Source organism: Westerdykella ornata (genome assembly GCF_010094085.1).
Source record: "Westerdykella ornata strain CBS 379.55 unplaced genomic scaffold EI97scaffold_1, whole genome shotgun sequence".
Lineage (NCBI taxonomy): Eukaryota > Fungi > Ascomycota > Dothideomycetes > Pleosporales > Sporormiaceae > Westerdykella > Westerdykella ornata.
The window spans coordinates 2,015,944-2,032,705 of NW_022986851.1; the positions used below are offsets into that span (position 1 = coordinate 2,015,944).

General features: G+C 56.9%; 6 protein-coding genes across 6 annotated transcripts; 4 read left to right on the plus strand and 2 right to left on the minus strand.

The window, feature by feature from the left end:
* Positions 1-126: 126 nt before the first annotated feature.
* On the minus strand, positions 127-4,628 carry EI97DRAFT_497952 (AAA-domain-containing protein; the record flags this gene model as incomplete). Its single annotated transcript, XM_033802533.1, has 3 exons — positions 127-859; positions 944-4,334; positions 4,457-4,628. The coding sequence occupies 3 exons, from the start codon at positions 4,626-4,628 to the stop codon at positions 127-129; spliced, it is 4,296 nt and encodes a 1,431-aa protein (XP_033658870.1).
* A 196-nt stretch (positions 4,629-4,824) lies between these two features.
* EI97DRAFT_410066 (ab-hydrolase associated lipase-like protein) lies at positions 4,825-7,756 on the plus strand. The gene is made up of 2 exons (XM_033796691.1): positions 4,825-4,937; positions 5,010-7,756. Exon 2 carries the CDS (start codon positions 5,285-5,287, stop codon positions 7,577-7,579), a length of 2,295 nt encoding a protein of 764 aa, XP_033658871.1. The 5' UTR covers positions 4,825-4,937; positions 5,010-5,284; the 3' UTR covers positions 7,580-7,756.
* A 49-nt stretch (positions 7,757-7,805) lies between these two features.
* On the minus strand, positions 7,806-9,405 carry EI97DRAFT_429384 (Clavaminate synthase-like protein). Its single transcript, XM_033797428.1, has one exon. It carries the CDS (start codon positions 9,357-9,359, stop codon positions 7,842-7,844), a length of 1,518 nt encoding a protein of 505 aa, XP_033658872.1. The 5' UTR covers positions 9,360-9,405; the 3' UTR covers positions 7,806-7,841.
* On the plus strand, positions 9,295-10,897 carry EI97DRAFT_429385 (mitochondrial carrier). The gene is made up of 3 exons (XM_033797429.1): positions 9,295-9,652; positions 9,730-9,782; positions 9,838-10,897. Exons 1-3 carry the CDS (start codon positions 9,620-9,622, stop codon positions 10,712-10,714), a joined length of 963 nt encoding a protein of 320 aa, XP_033658873.1. The 5' UTR covers positions 9,295-9,619; the 3' UTR covers positions 10,715-10,897.
* A 491-nt stretch (positions 10,898-11,388) lies between these two features.
* EI97DRAFT_367875 (uncharacterized protein) lies at positions 11,389-13,446 on the plus strand (the record flags this gene model as incomplete). Its single annotated transcript, XM_033795111.1, has 3 exons — positions 11,389-11,534; positions 11,600-11,885; positions 11,941-13,446. 3 exons carry the CDS (start codon positions 11,389-11,391, stop codon positions 13,444-13,446), a joined length of 1,938 nt encoding a protein of 645 aa, XP_033658874.1.
* An 875-nt stretch (positions 13,447-14,321) lies between these two features.
* Positions 14,322-16,712, plus strand: EI97DRAFT_429387 (alpha/beta-hydrolase). The gene is made up of 2 exons (XM_033797430.1): positions 14,322-15,710; positions 15,787-16,712. The coding sequence occupies exons 1-2, from the start codon at positions 14,631-14,633 to the stop codon at positions 16,579-16,581; spliced, it is 1,875 nt and encodes a 624-aa protein (XP_033658875.1). The 5' UTR covers positions 14,322-14,630; the 3' UTR covers positions 16,582-16,712.
* The last annotated feature ends 50 nt before the right edge of the window (positions 16,713-16,762 follow it).

Below are 16,762 nucleotides of genomic sequence, written 5' to 3' on the forward strand. Positions count from 1 at the left end.
CGCCTGTGATACAACAAGACCGTCACATAGGTTTGCCATCCGTACCCTCATACAAGTACACATGTACAACCGCATATATCCAGGCAAACAGAAGCAAGCCCAACCCCAAAGGCATGACCCGACCCCTCAATCATACAGATCGTCATCCCGAGCCGCCTCCCCAAACCCTCCTTCGGCGATATCCACACTGCTCTTCCCCTTGCCATGTTTCACCGATCCGCCCGATCCTGCCTCTGCTGCTTTTCGTTTTCCATTTCTGCTTGCCCCATCCGCCAGGGCACCGTCACCGTTGATATCGAGGTGCTCAGTGCGGATAACGTAATCGTCATCGTCATCCTCCTCCGGCTTAGACTTCGGCTGCGGATTACTCTCCGCCTGACTGTTGCTCACGTGCTCCGCAGAACCAGTCCCCTTTCCTTTCCCTCCGCCGTGCGAACCCTGAGTAGTGATCTCGAAATGCGGCGTGTCCCCATTCGTAATCGCCAGCTGTGCCTGCACCTTCTCCTTGTCCTCCTTCTTCCCCGCGCCCTCAAACGCCTTCCTCACGCGCTCATAATGCTTCAGTTCTTCCGCGCTGACGCTGGGCACGAGTTCGCGGTTCGCCTCCATGAAGTCCTCCTCCGTAACCATGACTGCCGTGTCCTCCTCCGTAGCGAGATGGTCGAAGAAGTAGGCTACCGATATTGACTTTGCGTGGGTGGCATTGTACGCCTTGACCTTCTCGTCGACTGCACGTGCTTGTCTCGTGATGGCTTTGAGCATGGCATCGGAACACAAGGCGTACATGTCAGCGCCCGTGTACGTGAATGGCAGGCGAGAGGCCACCCGTTGGAGCGAGAGGCTGGGATGCAGGGTGAATCTGGGCAGCAGACGTTAGTTCTCAGGTCATATGGAGGGAATATGGAGAATGGAAGAAAGGCGAAACAAGGCAACGTGTACGTACTTTCTCGTCAACGCCTTCAAAATCGTCTGTTGTTTTGCATGCGTATCCGAGACACCCAAGTATAGCATCTTGTCGAAACGGCCAGGCCGCAGCAACGCCTGGTCCAGAAGATCAGGTCGGTTGGTCGCACCGATCACGAAGACGCCTCCTGCGCCTTCTTTGCCATCACTCATGCCGTCGAGTTCGGCAAGCAATTGGGAGACGATACGGTCCATGACTCCACCACTGTCGCCTTGGTTGCCGCGCTTGGGCGCTACCGAGTCCAACTCGTCGAAGAAGACGACGCAAGGCCGTGCGTCTCTTGCGCGCTGGAACACGCGACGTACGTTGGCTTCCGACTCACCAATGTACATGTTGAGCAACTCGGGGCCCTTGACACTGAAGAAGTTGAGCGAGAACTCGGTCGCAATGGCCTTTGCGAGCAATGTCTTTCCTGTTCCGGGAGGGCCGTAAAACAGGATACCACTGCGCTTCTTCATGCCCTTGGCAAACAGTTCGGGGCGCGACAGTGGAAGCTGGATAGTCTCCATGACGGCGTCCTTGACGTGCGACAGACCGCCCACGTCGTCCCAAGTGACATTTGGGATCTTTGGTGCTCCAATGGAATCCGCAAAGTTCTTGCGGGCGGCATCCACTGCGGCCTCAAAATCCGCCTTCGTCAAGCTATTGCTGAAAGGGCCTCCTGCAAGCTCAATGTCTCGCGCCGTGACATTCGTCAGGGAAGCGCTCGACTTGGCCGTAGCTGCGGCCAAAGCCTCGATCCTCCTCCGCTTGGCCACCAGTGCGCGATCCACAACGTCGAGCAGATCACCAGCGACCAAAGCAGCAGTTTTCAGGGCCACGTTTCCCAGATCAACGTCCGGAGCAAGGCGTATTCCGGCATCATCGATGATGCTTCGAAGAATTCCTTCACGCTCGCCCTCATCGGGAGCGGACATCTCAATCTCGTGTGTGAAAAGTCCACGGATCCCATCTGGGATCTTGTCGACCTCGGTGCTGGTGGCGATGAGAACTCGAGACTCCGCCAGAACTTCCTTCACGGCTGTGATCATTCGGTCGGCATTCAAAGCATCCACGTGCTTGATCAGCAGAGATGTATATTCGGGTCCACAAGACAAGGCACGTTCCGCTCTTGCTTTGAGGAATCCTTCCGTCTTCACGTCACCAGCACCACCCTCGCTAACAATATCGAAGGCGTCAATGGGGAATGTATGTAGTCCAAGGTCCTCGCACGCTTTAGTAGCAATAGTTGCCTTGCCAATGCCACGTTGCGTTGAGGTGAGTAGGATGGCAATCGGGGGTAAACCCAAATGAATCGCTCGAGGACTGGTAGCGACAGACATCAACTCGCGCAGACGCCGGCGGAGCGGGGAAATGTAGGGTTTCGGTAATTCCTCGATGGCGATGGTCCGCGAGCTCGCCGTGGCTGGAGGACGCTTTGCACCGAGGTAATATTGCCAAGCACTGCTAACAGTTGGGGGAATCTTTCCTTGCTCACTGCCATTCATCTCCATCTTGGTACTGGCTGCGTCGACGACCACAACTCCACCCCAGATATCAGGTTCTTCCGAATCTTGGGTAGAAGCCGAGACCGTCTTTCCGATCTTGAACCAAGCTACGGCCTTGGGAGCGGAGCTTCCGAGAGTCGTTGAGTCTTCGCCAGGCCTCGCCTTGGATTTCGCTAGAAGCTCTTCGCTGCTGATATCGCCTTCAGCGGCGTGGAATGTAGCCCGGCCAAGGGACTCGTCGATCGCGACACCGACCAAGTCGCCTGTCTTCACAATGCGCCTCTTTTGTTCGAAATATTCCTTCAGAGCTGCAAACAAGCTAGGCTGAAGCAATCGGTCGGACGAGAGAGGCGTGGAGAGCTTCAAAAGGGTCACCTCCTTTGCGGAGGGGGGCAAGGATGAACTCGTTAATCGTGGCTTCTGCATAGTCCGGGGCACGTGCGAGGGTTGATGAGGCGCCAGCGCTGTGATGCGGAGATGTGAGGGGCTACCCAGATTTGCTAGGAAGATAGGGGAGAGGTATGCTGTGGAGGAGGCTATGGCTTGGGGAAGTGCAGATATACTTGATCTGCGGTCGTGGTTTTCGGTCTTATGAACGGGATAGCGCGCAATCTTCTTCGTCATGGTCTCAGGCAGACCATATATACGGGCAGGTCGCCATTCAGACTTCTCCTCTTCACCAGCGCCGAAGGCGCCAAGACCCCAAAGTGGGTGCTGGGAGGGTTCTGCTGTAGACTCGAGCTTGACCCAGTCGCCGGAGAAGCAGCCAACCTTGACCAATGTGTTCGTATCGACGAATATCCGAGCTTCTTCATCGTCGTCAACGCCTGGTTTCGGATGCATAAGCTCGTCGGGAATCGATTGCAGGAGGCCCTGCGCCTTGAAGACCCTACTTTTGGAGGCTCCTCCGCGTGCCGTGGTGGCTGTGAAGCTGGAGAAGACGGACCCTGGAGTAGCTATTCCATTCGTATAGGTATTCCCAGGGCGTGGGGTGGCGGAGCTGAACGCGGAAAGGACCCCTGACGGTTGCGCTGGCAGCATGGGAGCATTCAACGAGATGATGTCTTCGGAGTCGTCAGACAGGTCGCCTGCGTCACTACCCGACAGCTCAGAGTCCAGATTGTCCGTGGATTCGTCGCCCGGAGGTGTGGTACCCTGAGAGGAGCGCTCTTCAGCAGCCGAGTAGAACTGCTCGTTGGAGGTATCCTCGTCGTCGTCATCACCATAACCGTTTGTGACGGGTGCTGCTTTCGGAGGCAGGATCGGAGCAGATTTGGAACTTTTGTGAGAGTGGAGTATAACGATTTTTGTTGTAGGCAGCAGGAGTCCTTGATTTACTGGTTCACATGCCGTGATCTTCGCAGGAGGTGGAGGAACATGCGTGATGGGGTGGGCTGGTAGGGGGAGTGGCAGTATGTCTCCGGCGTGAACGATGGTAGGGGATTGAAGAGCGTCCCGGACTGCGTTCTTCCATGCCTTCTCCTGTGAAGCAGTTTGCTCCCGTAATGCAGCCTTCGCGTGAGGGCCATTGGCCTGTAGATATCTACCCTTGGGACCCTTTGCAGCGCCGTTGGACCGCGCAACGCCGAAGCCGCCACCGAATTTTGCGTGCACTTCGTCCAGTTTCCGCAGCGCCTCGGTGTCTAGGGTCACGTATACAGTGTCTAATCCAACCGGTACAACGTCGAATATGCGGATCTCGATAGGCGTGTCTCGTCGTAGGGTCCGGTTCGGCGAAGCGGCGTGGAGTGCTTGCAGGAATGGCTGCAGAGCCAGAGACGAAGCGGGGACGTGGAGGGACGAATGCGGTTTTGCTGTAGTACCCTCCATCTTCTCCGCAGCCCGGATAGGCAATATAGTCCAAGGGACGCTGGCGGGAGCTACTAGAGAGGATGGTAGCCATGGGGTGATGGCTACATGATATACAGGCTTGGAGTTGGCGTCGGCTGCTGTAGTGAAGATGCACTGTTAGCTTTCTGAAGGGGTAGCAGGCGTACAAACATACCAGCAATATCATAACCCCGAAAGAGATCAGCAAAGAGGTCCTCGGAGAGCACGCCCACCTCGCCCTGCAGGCGGTCGTCGAGAAGCAGGTGTGCAGAGATGGCCGGACGGTCGAGGCGGCGGCGCATCCGGCGTCTCTTGCGCGGATTGCGAGCACCATTTACGGCCTCCATGGCAACGATTGACAAGAGAAACAGTCAGAAAGCCGTGAAGCGGCACTGAGGGCGCTTGCCAGTACATGCGGTCGCATCTCGAGAGGAAGGGTCTTGCCAAGAGATGTGAAAGTCGCGGGACCTCGGCAGTCTTTGCCGAGGGGTTGCGGCAGGGATTGGGGAGAACAGATGGGGAAGACCCAGACCCGCCACACCATGGCCATGTCCGATGCATGGGGTTCATGTCGTGTTATGGGACAGTCCACATCTCCATTATACTTGGTACTCTTGCTCGTAACCTGTCTGATTTAGGAGAACAGCTCCTCCACGGTAGATACACACGCCGTGGAATAGTCGCGAGATGGCGCTGGCCATGGACGCGCCAGCACTGACATCATACAGAGGATCGCTCTTCCCTCGACCAAGATATCAATATGCCAATCCTCAGCCACTAACAGTATTTCCCTGACCTTTCCCGTCTTTACTATTTTCCTCACCTTCTCTCTGACTATTCTCCTCCCTTCATACGAAAGGTCCTTCACTGTTCTCACCGCCTGCATTACTTCCAGTCGCTTCCAAGGTTTCAACTTCTCTCTGCTCGAGGCCTTCTTCGCGTCTATGACGCTCCAATGACAAAGTGACCATCATTAATCCAAAGCCATTCCACTGGAACCGCAATGGGAGACCTCAACGCCGCCAGTAGTGATGCGGTACGAAAAGATCCAATGGCCAGAATCCAAGCAGCCATCGAATTCGCCCACCAAGCCGAACGCCTCGGCCAATACGCTCCCCACCAGGAGGATGAGGGAACGGGGCCGACCCAAGCTGTCAAGGCCAAGTTCATCACAGCCCAGGATGCCGTTATAGAGACGGCGGATGGCAGTCGACTGCCTGGCGTCCCTGTCGAAGAAGCCCTGCGGCTCAACAAGCTAAGAGATATCGTTGACGAAAGGGATCCTTCCGAGAGAGCGCCCATTCCTGGAGAGACGAGAGTGTCCAAAGACGGCACCATCCACGGTGCAAGACCGGTACAGCAGGAATCGTGGAAATCCGAGACAGATGCGCCTCTCATGGAAAGTCAGCCCCCTACAAGAACCAACCCTCTCTTCCCACCCCTGCCCATGTATGGACCTCCGACTCCGTTGAAGAGCCTTCAGATAGTCCTGTTCCGAATCTCTTCAGCAATATTGTCCTGCTGCTTCCTGCTGGTAATCATACTTGGCGCCCATTTCACGAGCATACCCGACGTTACGAGAAGAGCATGGATGAGATGGAATGGCGAGGATCCGGACAAGGACCGGCCGTTCTATCGAGAGGAAGAACGACGTCGGAGAGCTAGAAGAGTAATTGACAGAGCATGGAGGAAGCCCGAAAATGGAACGGGCGATGGGGACGCGGACCAAAGATCGAAGGAGAAAGCTGAGGAGTTTGTCCCTCTGGAGGGCGGCCCAGATCCCGTCGTCTGTGACATCCGGTACTATGCTCGACGCGTCGGCCTCGACTGCGAGGTATTCGACGTCCAGACTGAGGATGGCTTCATCATCGAACTGTGGCATCTCTACAATCCGCGCGAATATAGCCGTACGGATCCTGCCCAGCGCTCGCATGGTGATCCCGAGGTGTTTTTCAACGGCTCCGACTCCGCAGGCGCCTCGGGGGCGCAATATCGGCCTGGCGAGAAAAGGTATCCAGTCCTCATGATCCATGGTCTTCTGCAGTCCGCCGGCGCGTACTGCACAAACGACGACGACAGCCTCGCCTTCTTCCTCGCCAAATCCGGCTACGACGTTTGGCTGGGGAACAACCGCTGCGGCTTCCATCCTCGCCACCAGAAGCTCAAGTACTCGGATCCGCGCATGTGGTCATGGAACATCCGCCAGATGGGAGTCATGGACCTGCCGGCTCTCATCTCGCGCGTCCTGGCCGAAACGGGCTTCGAGAAACTGGGTCTCATTGCTCACAGTCAGGGTACTACGCAGACGTTTGTCGCGTTGGCCAAAGAGCAACGCCCCGAGATTGGAGACAAGGTGAGCGTCTTCTGCGCCCTGGCACCTGCCGCCTACGCAGGACCCTTGATCGGGAAGATGTACTTCAAGTTCATGCGGCTCATCAGCCCGGCCATGTTTCGCGTGGTGTTCGGGATCCACGCCTTCATTCCCCTGATGATGGTGATGTACTCGCTTCTCCCGTCGCATCTGTACGGCGTCATGGGCTACCGCATCTTCTCTTTCCTCTTCAACTGGTCGGATGAGCGCTGGGAACGCGATCTCCGAGACCGCATGTTCCAGTTCGCTCCCGTGTACGTGAGTGCGGAGAGTATGCGGTGGTGGCTGGGGCGGGAATGCTTCGCAAAGCACAAGTGCATACTTGCTACAAGGGAAGAGAAGATCATCGAGGACCGGGAAGATGCACTGGAGGATATGGAGAGGAGTCAATCTAGTGGGGAATCATCATCAGCATCATCACTGGATTCGGACGAGGAAGACGCACAACCCGGGACAGCAGGCCTCGACGCAAACAAAGAAGGACTAGGGAATCGCGACGAGGATCGCGCGCGGTACGCATGGTATGGCCCTCGCACACCCCCATTTGCCCTCTGGGTCTGCGGCGCGGACGACCTCGTGGACGGCCGTAGGCTGCTCCGACGCTTCGAGCGGAACCGCGAGCCGTTTGTCGACGTTGTGCATTCCAAGATTATCGAGGGATATGAGCACCTGGACGTCATATGGGCGATGGATGCCATTGAGAAGGTGGGAAAGGAGGTGCGCGAGGTGATTTGGAGGACTGCGCCGGAGGAGGCGAGGAGGGTGTGCAGGGTTCCTAGGGGGTGCGGTGGGATTACGGATTTTTACCAGAGGAGGGATGGGAGGGACAAGAGAGGGGTGGTTACTCGTGAGATTGATGCGAGTGCGGGAGAGTGGAGTGAGAAGGGGGCGAAGCAGGTGGGTGGAGGGGGAGGGGACGTCCGATGACGAGTATACAACCTTATGCCTTCTAGTAAGACAAGTAAGACAGCTTAAGATGTCCCTTGTCTAGGGTAGATGGGTAGATTTAGAATATAGATTCCGCAGAGAGTCTCTTGCCAACGCTCTCCCTTCCTGGGAGGCATTAAGGTCTCAATCTTGGCGTGAGAAGGCATCATATTTTCCCATCACCAAAGAACCAAGGGTATTTAGTACAGCAACATCTTGCACAAATCATGGTATCATTCATTCTCTATCTAGCACTGCTTCACTACCGCACCACCTCCCTCACGACCCCCTCGGCCTCCCAGCGCCCCTCGAACCTCTCCTGCAAGACCCTCAAGCGCGAGAAGAAGACATCATCATCGACATACGCGCCCTTGAGCCACCTCTCCCCCTTGGCCGCATCAAACGCCCTTCTAGCATGCAGCACCCGCCTATTATCAAAGACGACGCACTCGCCCTCCTCGAGCCGGTACTCGTACAGATTCTCCTCTGCCGACAGCAGCTTCTCGAAGGCGCGGGCGGCGGCGAGGTAGTTGCGCAGGGCGGCGTGGTTCTCGCCGCCGATGCGGGCCTCGAAGGGGGCCTGGAAGGGCGGGGACCAGTTGACGTTGCGGATGGCGAGGTTGGATGGCTCGCTGTACTTTGGGTAGGGGTGCAGCTCGATGGTGGGGCGGGTGAAGTGGTAGTGGTGGTTTGGCGGGTGGTGGTAGTGGTAGGTGACGGGGAAGGTGCAGAGGGTGCGGAAGTGGAAGGGCGAGCGGGCGTGCAGCTGGTGGGCGGCGTGGAAGGAGTCGCTGAAGAAGGATTCACCGCGGGGGGCGCGGGCGCGGAGGGAGTGTAGGAGTTGCAGGTGGGGAGGGTTGGAGGTGTAGAGGAGGTCCATGTGTAGGCCCAGGAATTGCTGCGTGTAGGCGATGTTCTCAGCGTGGGGTTTCGACTTGACGTCCCAGGTGCGGCCGTAGAGGGTATCCTTGAGGTTGCCGATGCGGCTGGCGATTTGGACGACGGATTCTTCGGATTCGGGCACGTTGCGCAGGAAGAGGAGGCCGTACCGGTGGAGGTGGAGGAGGGCGGAGAAGAGGGCCTCGTCCTGCGACATGTACTCGTTGTAGTCGACCCACTTGTTGTCCTTCGTGATTCTCTGCCTGTCCCAGAGCACCCGCTCGTCGTGCCTTACGCCGCTCCGGAGTTCGACCTCGGTGTTGAGTGCCCGCCGCAGCCAGTCGATCGAGTGCCGTGTGCGGTGTTCAGGGCCATAGCCAGGCACGTCGTTGTGCCACTCCACCTCGACCATGACACCCTTGTCTGCATCTTCCACGGTCCGGCACGAGGCCTCGAGGTTGGCGGGGATGTCGGATGTCTGGAACAGCTTCTGTCTGCTGTGGGGGTCGACGCAGCGAGGACAGGCGCAACTGTCGCGGAGGAAGACGGTGTCGAAGACGCGGGACGCGCCGTCAATGTTCACCGCAACGTGCTTCGCCGGCTTCCCGTCCAGCTGTCCAACGCTCGGTGCATCTTGTACGAGGGGTTCCTGATGTTGCGGCAACTCTTGAGGCTGTTGCTGCTGCTTCTCGAAGGTGGGTGTCGTTGGGGTTGCGGTTGCGGTGGTTGAGGTGGGTGAGGCTGCGGCGGGGCCCTTTTTGCTGTTCCAAAAGAAGGACCGGGAAGGTTGCGCAAAGGGCTTCGGCGCACCCACGCAACGTCTTGGAGCCCGTCGAGCAGCATGGCGATACAGCGACTGCAAAGGCAGCTGGGCGCACGACGAGGTGAGCTTCAGGGACATGGCAGGCGGTGATTCTCCTGTAGAGGGGAATTCCAAGGTGGAGGGGCAGGGGCAGTCAAAGGGGCACGCCCACCTTGCAAGCTCCGAGGTTTGCCAGACACCTCCAGCTCTGCGACTCCACAACCCGCTCTGCCGGCCTTTCTCCAGAAATTGTCTCTCCCCACCCACCGCTGACCAGTGACCAACCCTTCTCCGGCCCCCTGTTATTCTGTGTGGACACGCGGTAGCACGTGTCGACCGACGAGCTCGGCGCCGGATGCATGTCTGGCGGCGTCACACAATTGAAGCATGAGGTTGGTATTTATTCTCGCGGACTGTGGCGTTGAAGCATTGATGGGCAAAAGATGGCTAACCACCATTTCTTCCTCAGGGCTCGCACCGGCAGACCATCATCGCCGGCGCCATCGCTGGACTCGTGTCGCGGTATATATACAATCTCCACCTCTTTGTTTTGACATCGTTTGTTGACTTCCTGCAGCTTCGTGATCGCGCCGCTCGACGTCATCAAGATCCGCCTCCAGCTTCAAGTCCACTCCCTCTCCGACCCCCTGAGCGTGCACGGCATCAAGGGCCCCATCTATCGAGGAACTCTGGGTACCTTCAAGGACATCGTGCGAGATGAGGGTATCAGAGCATTGTGGAAGGGCAATGTGCCTGCCGAGGCCATGTACCTTGCCTATGGGAGCGTCCAGTTCTCAGCATACAAGCATGCCTCGCAGTTCCTCAGCCGCATAACGCAACCCTACCAGTTCCCGGATGCTGCCAATTCCTTCATCAGCGGCGCCATAGGCGGTGCCTGTGCAACGACGGCGACCTACCCTCTCGACCTCCTGCGCACGCGTTTCGCCGCCCAGGGACCCGAGGCCGTCTACAGCTCCCTGCGGGCGTCAATCCGGCAAATAGCAAAGGAAGAGGGTCCTACGGGTTTTTTCCGTGGCCTGGGAGCCGGAGTGGCCGGCATCGTGCCGTACATGGGCCTCTTCTTCACCAGCTACGAGGGCCTGAAGCCCGTCCTCGCCACCTCCTCCATCCCCATGCCATTCGGGACCTCGGACGCCGTGGCCGGGGTCATCGCGAGCGTGCTGGCCAAGACGGCAGTCTATCCCCTCGATACGACGCGCAAGCGCCTGCAGGTCCAAGGCCCGATGCGCCAACGGTATATCCACCGGAATATCCCCATCTACAAGGGAGTGCTGAGCACGCTGGTGCGCATCTGGAAGCGCGAGGGTCGGAGGGGGTTGTATCGCGGCTTGCCCGTCAGTCTGCTCAAGGCAGCGCCGGCGAGCGCCGTCACCATGTGGGTGTACGAGCGAGCCATGGCTGCCATGTTGGCCATGGAGGAGATTCTGGAGTAGGGGTGCGGCATGTACTATTGAATGTACCATCTGTATGCATCATTACATGGGCGTAGACCGGTCATCAAGGGTTGTTTTCCTGAATTTAAGGTTTCTGCAATGAAATTGCTTCTTATGGACATTTTCTTGATATTTAGAAGTTGGCTACAATACGTCGGGTCCTGGCAAGGCGGCCAATCGGAGTCGTGCAGTGGAGTCCGCGAGAAACAATACCGCACCTACTTCCAAGGTTTGACTTTCGATTCAAACTCGAATCCCCACCGTCGATGGCCTCGAAATTATGCACCGCGACATGTCAAGGCCTCGAATCCGCATCTTTGAAGTTATACAGTGCCGCCGTTCGCTGCAGGGCTGACAGGTGAAGCTGAGCAGTAGCCTGGAATGATACTCCCAATGGATAGAACTTCAGCTGCGGACTAGCTTCAGCAATCCATAGACAGTCCGGACTAATAGCTACATCTCCCTCCTTTGTGCCACAATGCTAAAGTCAGCCGTCCGTATGTATTTACTTCCAAGAATACTCGCATGAATTTATGCATGTAGGTGGGGTTATTTACAGATCATCTGCAATGGTGGTGTGAGTTCGGGACACCAGAGCTCGGCAACCAAAATTTATCTAAAGATCCTCCTCTACTTCTACCACGACTACAACTAGCCAAGTCGTTCTCGCAAAGATGAAGCGCAAGAACGAGTCCCCTGCCCAAGGCAGGTCCAAGAAGCGCGCCATATCCGACGAAGAAGCCCAGAAAAACTTCCGCAACGGGCTCTTCGACGATGAGGTCCTGCAACAGTACACCAGCGACTACGCCGCATCGCAGCCGTACGTGACGATTCCCAACCCAACGCTGGAAATATATGCGCATACAGACTGACCGAATCGCGCAGATACAAGCATGCCGTCATCCAAAACCTCGTCGACGACCAGCTCCTGCGCAACGTGCGCGACGAGATCCTCGAGCACATCTCCTTCACGCCCAAGGAGACGGACATCTACAAGATCCACCAGTCGGGCGACCTTGCCAACCTGGACGGGCTCGAGGATTCGGCATTGAAGCGCTTGCCTTCGCTTCTGACTCTGCGCGACTCCCTCTACTCGTCCGCCTTCCGCAAGTACCTGTCGTCGATAACTGGGGCGGGGCCGTTGAGCGGCGTGAAGACCGATATGGCTGTGGTAGGTTGCCAGCGATATACATGGGAGATTTGGCCATTGCTGATCTAGCTGCCAGAATGTCTACACTCCGGGATGCCACCTGCTATGCCACGACGACGTTATCGGAAGCCGCCGCGTCAGCTGGATCTTGTACCTCCTCAACCCCGACATCCCCTGGAAGCCCGAGTGGGGAGGCGCACTCCGCCTCTATCCCACAGAGATTCGTACGGCGTCGAATGGAGAAGAGGTCAAGGTCCCGCAGCCGGACTTTTCAGTTTCCATCCCGCCAGCTTGGAACCAGCTCTCGTTCTTCACCGTGCAGCCAGGCGAGAGTTTCCACGATGTGGAGGAAGTATACAGGAAGACTGCAGGAGAGGAGAACGAAGACGATGGCGGCCGAATACGCATGGCCATCAGCGGCTGGTTCCACATCCCGCAAGAGGGAGAGGAGGGCTACGAAGAGGGACTGGAAGAGAAGCTCGCCGAGCGCAGCTCGCTCATGCAGCTGCAGGGCGGCAAAGCAGACGAATTCGACGAGCCGCAAGCACACTGGGTCGAGGTCCCGCGCTACGGCGAGGACGGGAACCGGGACAGCGACGAATTGACCGCCGACGAAATCGACTTCCTCATCAAGTACATGAACCCAAACTACCTGACGCCAGATACCGTCGAGGAGCTGGCCGGGATGTTCTCCGACGAGTCGTCCCTGCGCCTCGCCGAATTCCTGTCCGTCAAGTTCGCCGCCCGGCTCCGCGAATATCTGGAGTCAAAGGAGCACGAGCCGGAACCCAACATCCCGCCGAACCCTTTCTACGCATCCAAAGTGGGCGTTGCAAGGCCGCCGCACAAGCACCGCTATCTGTATCGACAAGCCGTGCAACCGATCCCCACGACGCCGTACCCGGACGCGGAATCCATCACCCCTTACGACGACCTCGTCGACATCCTCTTCCCGCACCCGGCGTTCGCAAAATGGATCTCCCTCGTGACCGGCATCACCCTGACACGAAGCAACATCGTTGCGCGGCGCTTCCGACGCGGCATGGACTATACCCTCGCCTCGGCCTTTGAGGAAGAAGATCCCCAGCTGGAAGTCTGTCTGGGCATCACACCGAGCAAAGGCTGGGGCGACGAAGACGAGGAACCGGATGAACCTGAGGCACAAGAGAATGGCGCTTCCAGCAAGAGCAACGGCAAAGCGCCCGTCGAGCCGCCCAAGCCCGAAGACGAGGTCGGCGGCTACGAAATGTACATGGCGGGCGACGAGGACGAGGGGATCGATGCCGGCGCGCCCGAAGCCGCCTCGACGCACACCGGAGCCGGGCAGAGGCGGAAAGCCAAAGCCGATCCCGCCGTGTATCGCAGTGCGGGCGACGATGAAGATGACGGTGTTTTGTTCTCGCAGCCTGCAGCGTGGAATAATCTCGCCATTGTGTTGAGGGATCGCGGGGTTTTGAGGTTTACCAAGTATGTGAGTAAGGCGGCTAGGGGGGATCGGTGGGATGTTTGTGCTGAGTTTGGGGTTGAGTTGGGTGAGGATGAGGAGGAGGATGATGAGGAGGAGGAGGGGGAGGGGGAATAGTTGTGAAGAGGTTTCGACGAAACGGTCGGTTTTGAAAAGGGCCACGCATATAAGAGGAATCTGGGAGCTCGTTGGGATACCCTACTTCCCTCATCGGCGTCGAGATGAATGGTTTTAATGGTAAGATAACGAAGACATGAATGCACCTCCGTCTGTTTCCAAGTTCGACTCGGTAACGGTCTTTCCAATCTGCCTGTCCCCTGCACTGAAAGTTCACTTTTGGGGCATGTCTTTCGACTTCTCTGGATCTCCGGAGCATGTACAACAGATGATTTGAACGCCGTATTGCTTACATACCTACTGCGGCCTTCCACATCCGACCAAACACACGGCTGCAATTCCTCTGTAGGTGGGATTACCTACCTGACACAAGCCAATTGGCAACGACCTAATAATGCGACGGGTAGAATTTTCTTTTAGAACTTACTATACGTAGAGGCGCACTACGAAGCTAATTGCAGGACCTCCTATATTGATGCGCCTGCTCGCTGTTTAATTGGATGTGGAAAACAGCAGTACAGAGGAAGCGCAGGGGGGTGTTTGGTCGGATGTAGGGAGAGGCAAGTACATAGGTAATTAAGCTTGTACCTACTGCCACCACTGCTTCTTTTCACTAGTTAGATTACCTGTTTCAAGTAGTTCGATTGGCTACAACCTGATTACCGCTACTCGAGCACGGTGTTTTAAGGCGGATTATAGTACCTACTGTGTAGGCAGAGGCGCTGTTAGGCCAGTCACAACGGTACCTGCTGCTCAATCGGACGTGAATTTGAGGCAGTAGGTACAAGCTTATTATTACTGTACATGCCTCTAAAAGCTCGGCAATTCTTAAATACCCCTCGCGCCCCACCTCCACAATATTTAGCCCTTTCGGACTTTGGATGCGGGTCCCGAGTTACCTAGGTACAATGTTTTCGGCTTGTAGGTAATCCGTGTTCGTTTTCTTGTTTTTGCTATTTCCTTTCTCTTGAAGTGTCGTGCATGATGATATGATTCTCTCCCTCTCTCCTCTCGTCCATTTACTTTCATCTCTACGTCTCTGACGCGATCAACTCACCTTCCATATCCGCCTGTCCTCAAATATCTCACATCTCCCCTCTCTTCTACCCTACCACTTCTCCAGAACGGAAACCTACCGAGAAAAAGAGAAAAAAGAAAAAAGAAAAGAACATCAACAAAACGCCATGTCCTCCCAACCCCCCCTCCTCACCCACCCAACCCTCTCGGCCCGCATCCAAGGCAAACGCATCTCCCACACAACGCAATACCTCGGCCTCAAATACGCCTCCATCCCGGCCCGCTTCCAGGACTGCATCCCTCTGGATTCCCTACCCGTGAACGAGCATGGCATCTACGACGCAACCCGCTACGGACCCAGCTGTCCGCAGAAGAAAGGCGGACGCGAGTACGATGCCAGTCTTATCGGGGATCTGGCCAAGTTATTCCCCGAGGGTATGGGGAAAAGTGCTTCTGAAGGGGAGGGAGGAGAAGAGATTGATATGGAAGACGTAGATCGCATGGATGAATTCGAGTGTCTGAATCTGAATGTCATCGTTCCCGACATCCCGGAAAGCACAGGAGCACCAAAACCCCTCCCAGTCTTCCTCTGGCTCCACGGCGGCGCCCTCTCCATAGGCGCCTCCTCCTGGCCCCAATACCACCTCACGCGCCTCGTCAATCATTCCCAAAAACTCGGCAAGCCCGTCATCGGCGTCAGCATCAACTACCGTCTCGGCGTGCTGGGGTTCCTCGCATCTAGAGAGATGGGGATAAAGGGGAATTTCGGGTACAGGGATCAGATGGCCGCCTTAAGGTGGGTGAAGCGGCATATCCGGGGTTTTGGCGGGGATCCGGCGAATGTGACTGCCGTGGGGGAGAGTGCGGGGGGGATCAGTTTGAGTACGCTGCTTTGTGTTGAGGGGGCGGAGGAGGGATTGTTTGACCGCGTGGTCGTTATGAGTGGGGATGTTACGTTGAGGAAGCCGAGGGGGTGGGCGTGGCATGAGGAGATGTGTAGGGAGCAGTTCAGATACCTGGGCCTGGAGAGCGAGACGTTGGATGTGCAAGAGAAGGCGAAGAGGCTTAGGGAATGGGATGTAGAGGATCTGTGTGCGAGGTTGCCTCTTGCGCAGCATTTCTGCGCCGTGATTGATGGGGAAATACTAAAGGAGGATGTGACGTTCAAGACCATGTGGGATGGGGCGAGTGAGGTGCATAAGAGGCCTTGGTGTAAGGAGTGTGTTGTAGGTGATACGAGGGATGATGTCAGTCTCCTCTTTCTTCCAAACCTCCCATCTGTACCTCGTCGAATTCGAGCACTGGTACTAACCATCTTCCCAGGGCACAATCCTCGGTCCCCGCATCCTCCAGCACCAGAACCCCCTTGCCCGCCTCCACTCCCTCTGCGCCACGTACCTCACTCCAGCCGAAACCCAGCACCTCCTCACAGCCTACAACATCCCGCTTCCCTCCTCCTCATCCCCACTCCCCTCCTTAAAAGAGAACCCCGACCTACCCACTACCCTCCTCACCCTAATCTCCGACCTCCGCTTCCACCTCCCCACCCTCATCGCCCACAAAGGTTGGCTCTCCCGCTCCCTCTCCCTCTCCCACTCGAACCCCTCCGATCCCTCCGATCCCTACCCTCAATCACCCAAATCACCAAAACCCAGCCGCTACCACTTCCACACCCCCAACCCCTTCCCCGGCCCAAATCAAGGTCTAGCAAGCCACGAACTCGACGTCGCCTTCCTCCTGCAAAACTACGCCCGCGCCTCCGTAGGCTGGGGTGCCGCGCAGCAGAAAGTCGCTGACGCCATGGGCGAGGTGTTTATCCGTTTTGTGCACGGTGAGGGATGGGGTGCTGTGGGTTCGTCTGAGGAGGGCGCGGCGGCGGCGGCGGCTGGGGAGGACGAGGTGGTTGTGTTTACGGCCGAGGGGGTCGAAAAGGTGTCTGAGAGGGAATATGATGAGAAGTGGAGAGGTGGGAGGGGGAAGGTGTTGTTGGAGGTTGGGCCCGAGAAGTTGTGGCGGCTTGTCGAGGAGTGGCAGGGTGTGAGGGCGGATATTCCAGGTGATGATGGTGGGCCTCTTGTTGATCTGGGGCCAGAAAGAGAGAGCACGGCGAGGTTGTGAAGGTATGTGTATGCAGAAATGAGTGTTGGATTTGTCACTATATCTGATGAGGTTAGTCGGGTAATCACTCTCGTATGTGGTAATGCAATGCTCGTTGTCGCACAGAGGTGCTCCGTCTATAAACAGCTGAGGGAAATACGCGCTTGCCATTTCCATAGATAAGTTCATAATGACGACTTTA

Excerpts from the sequence above, each read along its gene's own strand:
- EI97DRAFT_429385 (XM_033797429.1), top strand. The coding sequence starts at position 9,620 with ATGTCTGGCGGCGTCACACAATTGAAGCATGAG. Across the intron at positions 9,653-9,729 it reads TCACACAATTGAAGCATGAG|GGCTCGCACCGGCAGACCAT; the intron begins GTTGGTATTTAT and ends TTTCTTCCTCAG. Across the intron at positions 9,783-9,837 it reads ATCGCTGGACTCGTGTCGCG|CTTCGTGATCGCGCCGCTCG; the intron begins GTATATATACAA and ends GACTTCCTGCAG.
- EI97DRAFT_410066 (XM_033796691.1), top strand. The coding sequence starts at position 5,285 with ATGGGAGACCTCAACGCCGCCAGTAGTGATGCGGTACGAAAAGATCCA.
- EI97DRAFT_429384 (XM_033797428.1), bottom strand. The coding sequence starts at position 9,359 with ATGTCCCTGAAGCTCACCTCGTCGTGCGCCCAGCTGCCTTTGCAGTCG.
- EI97DRAFT_429387 (XM_033797430.1), top strand. The coding sequence starts at position 14,631 with ATGTCCTCCCAACCCCCCCTCCTCACCCACCCAACCCTCTCGGCCCGC. Across the intron at positions 15,711-15,786 it reads TAGGTGATACGAGGGATGAT|GGCACAATCCTCGGTCCCCG; the intron begins GTCAGTCTCCTC and ends CCATCTTCCCAG.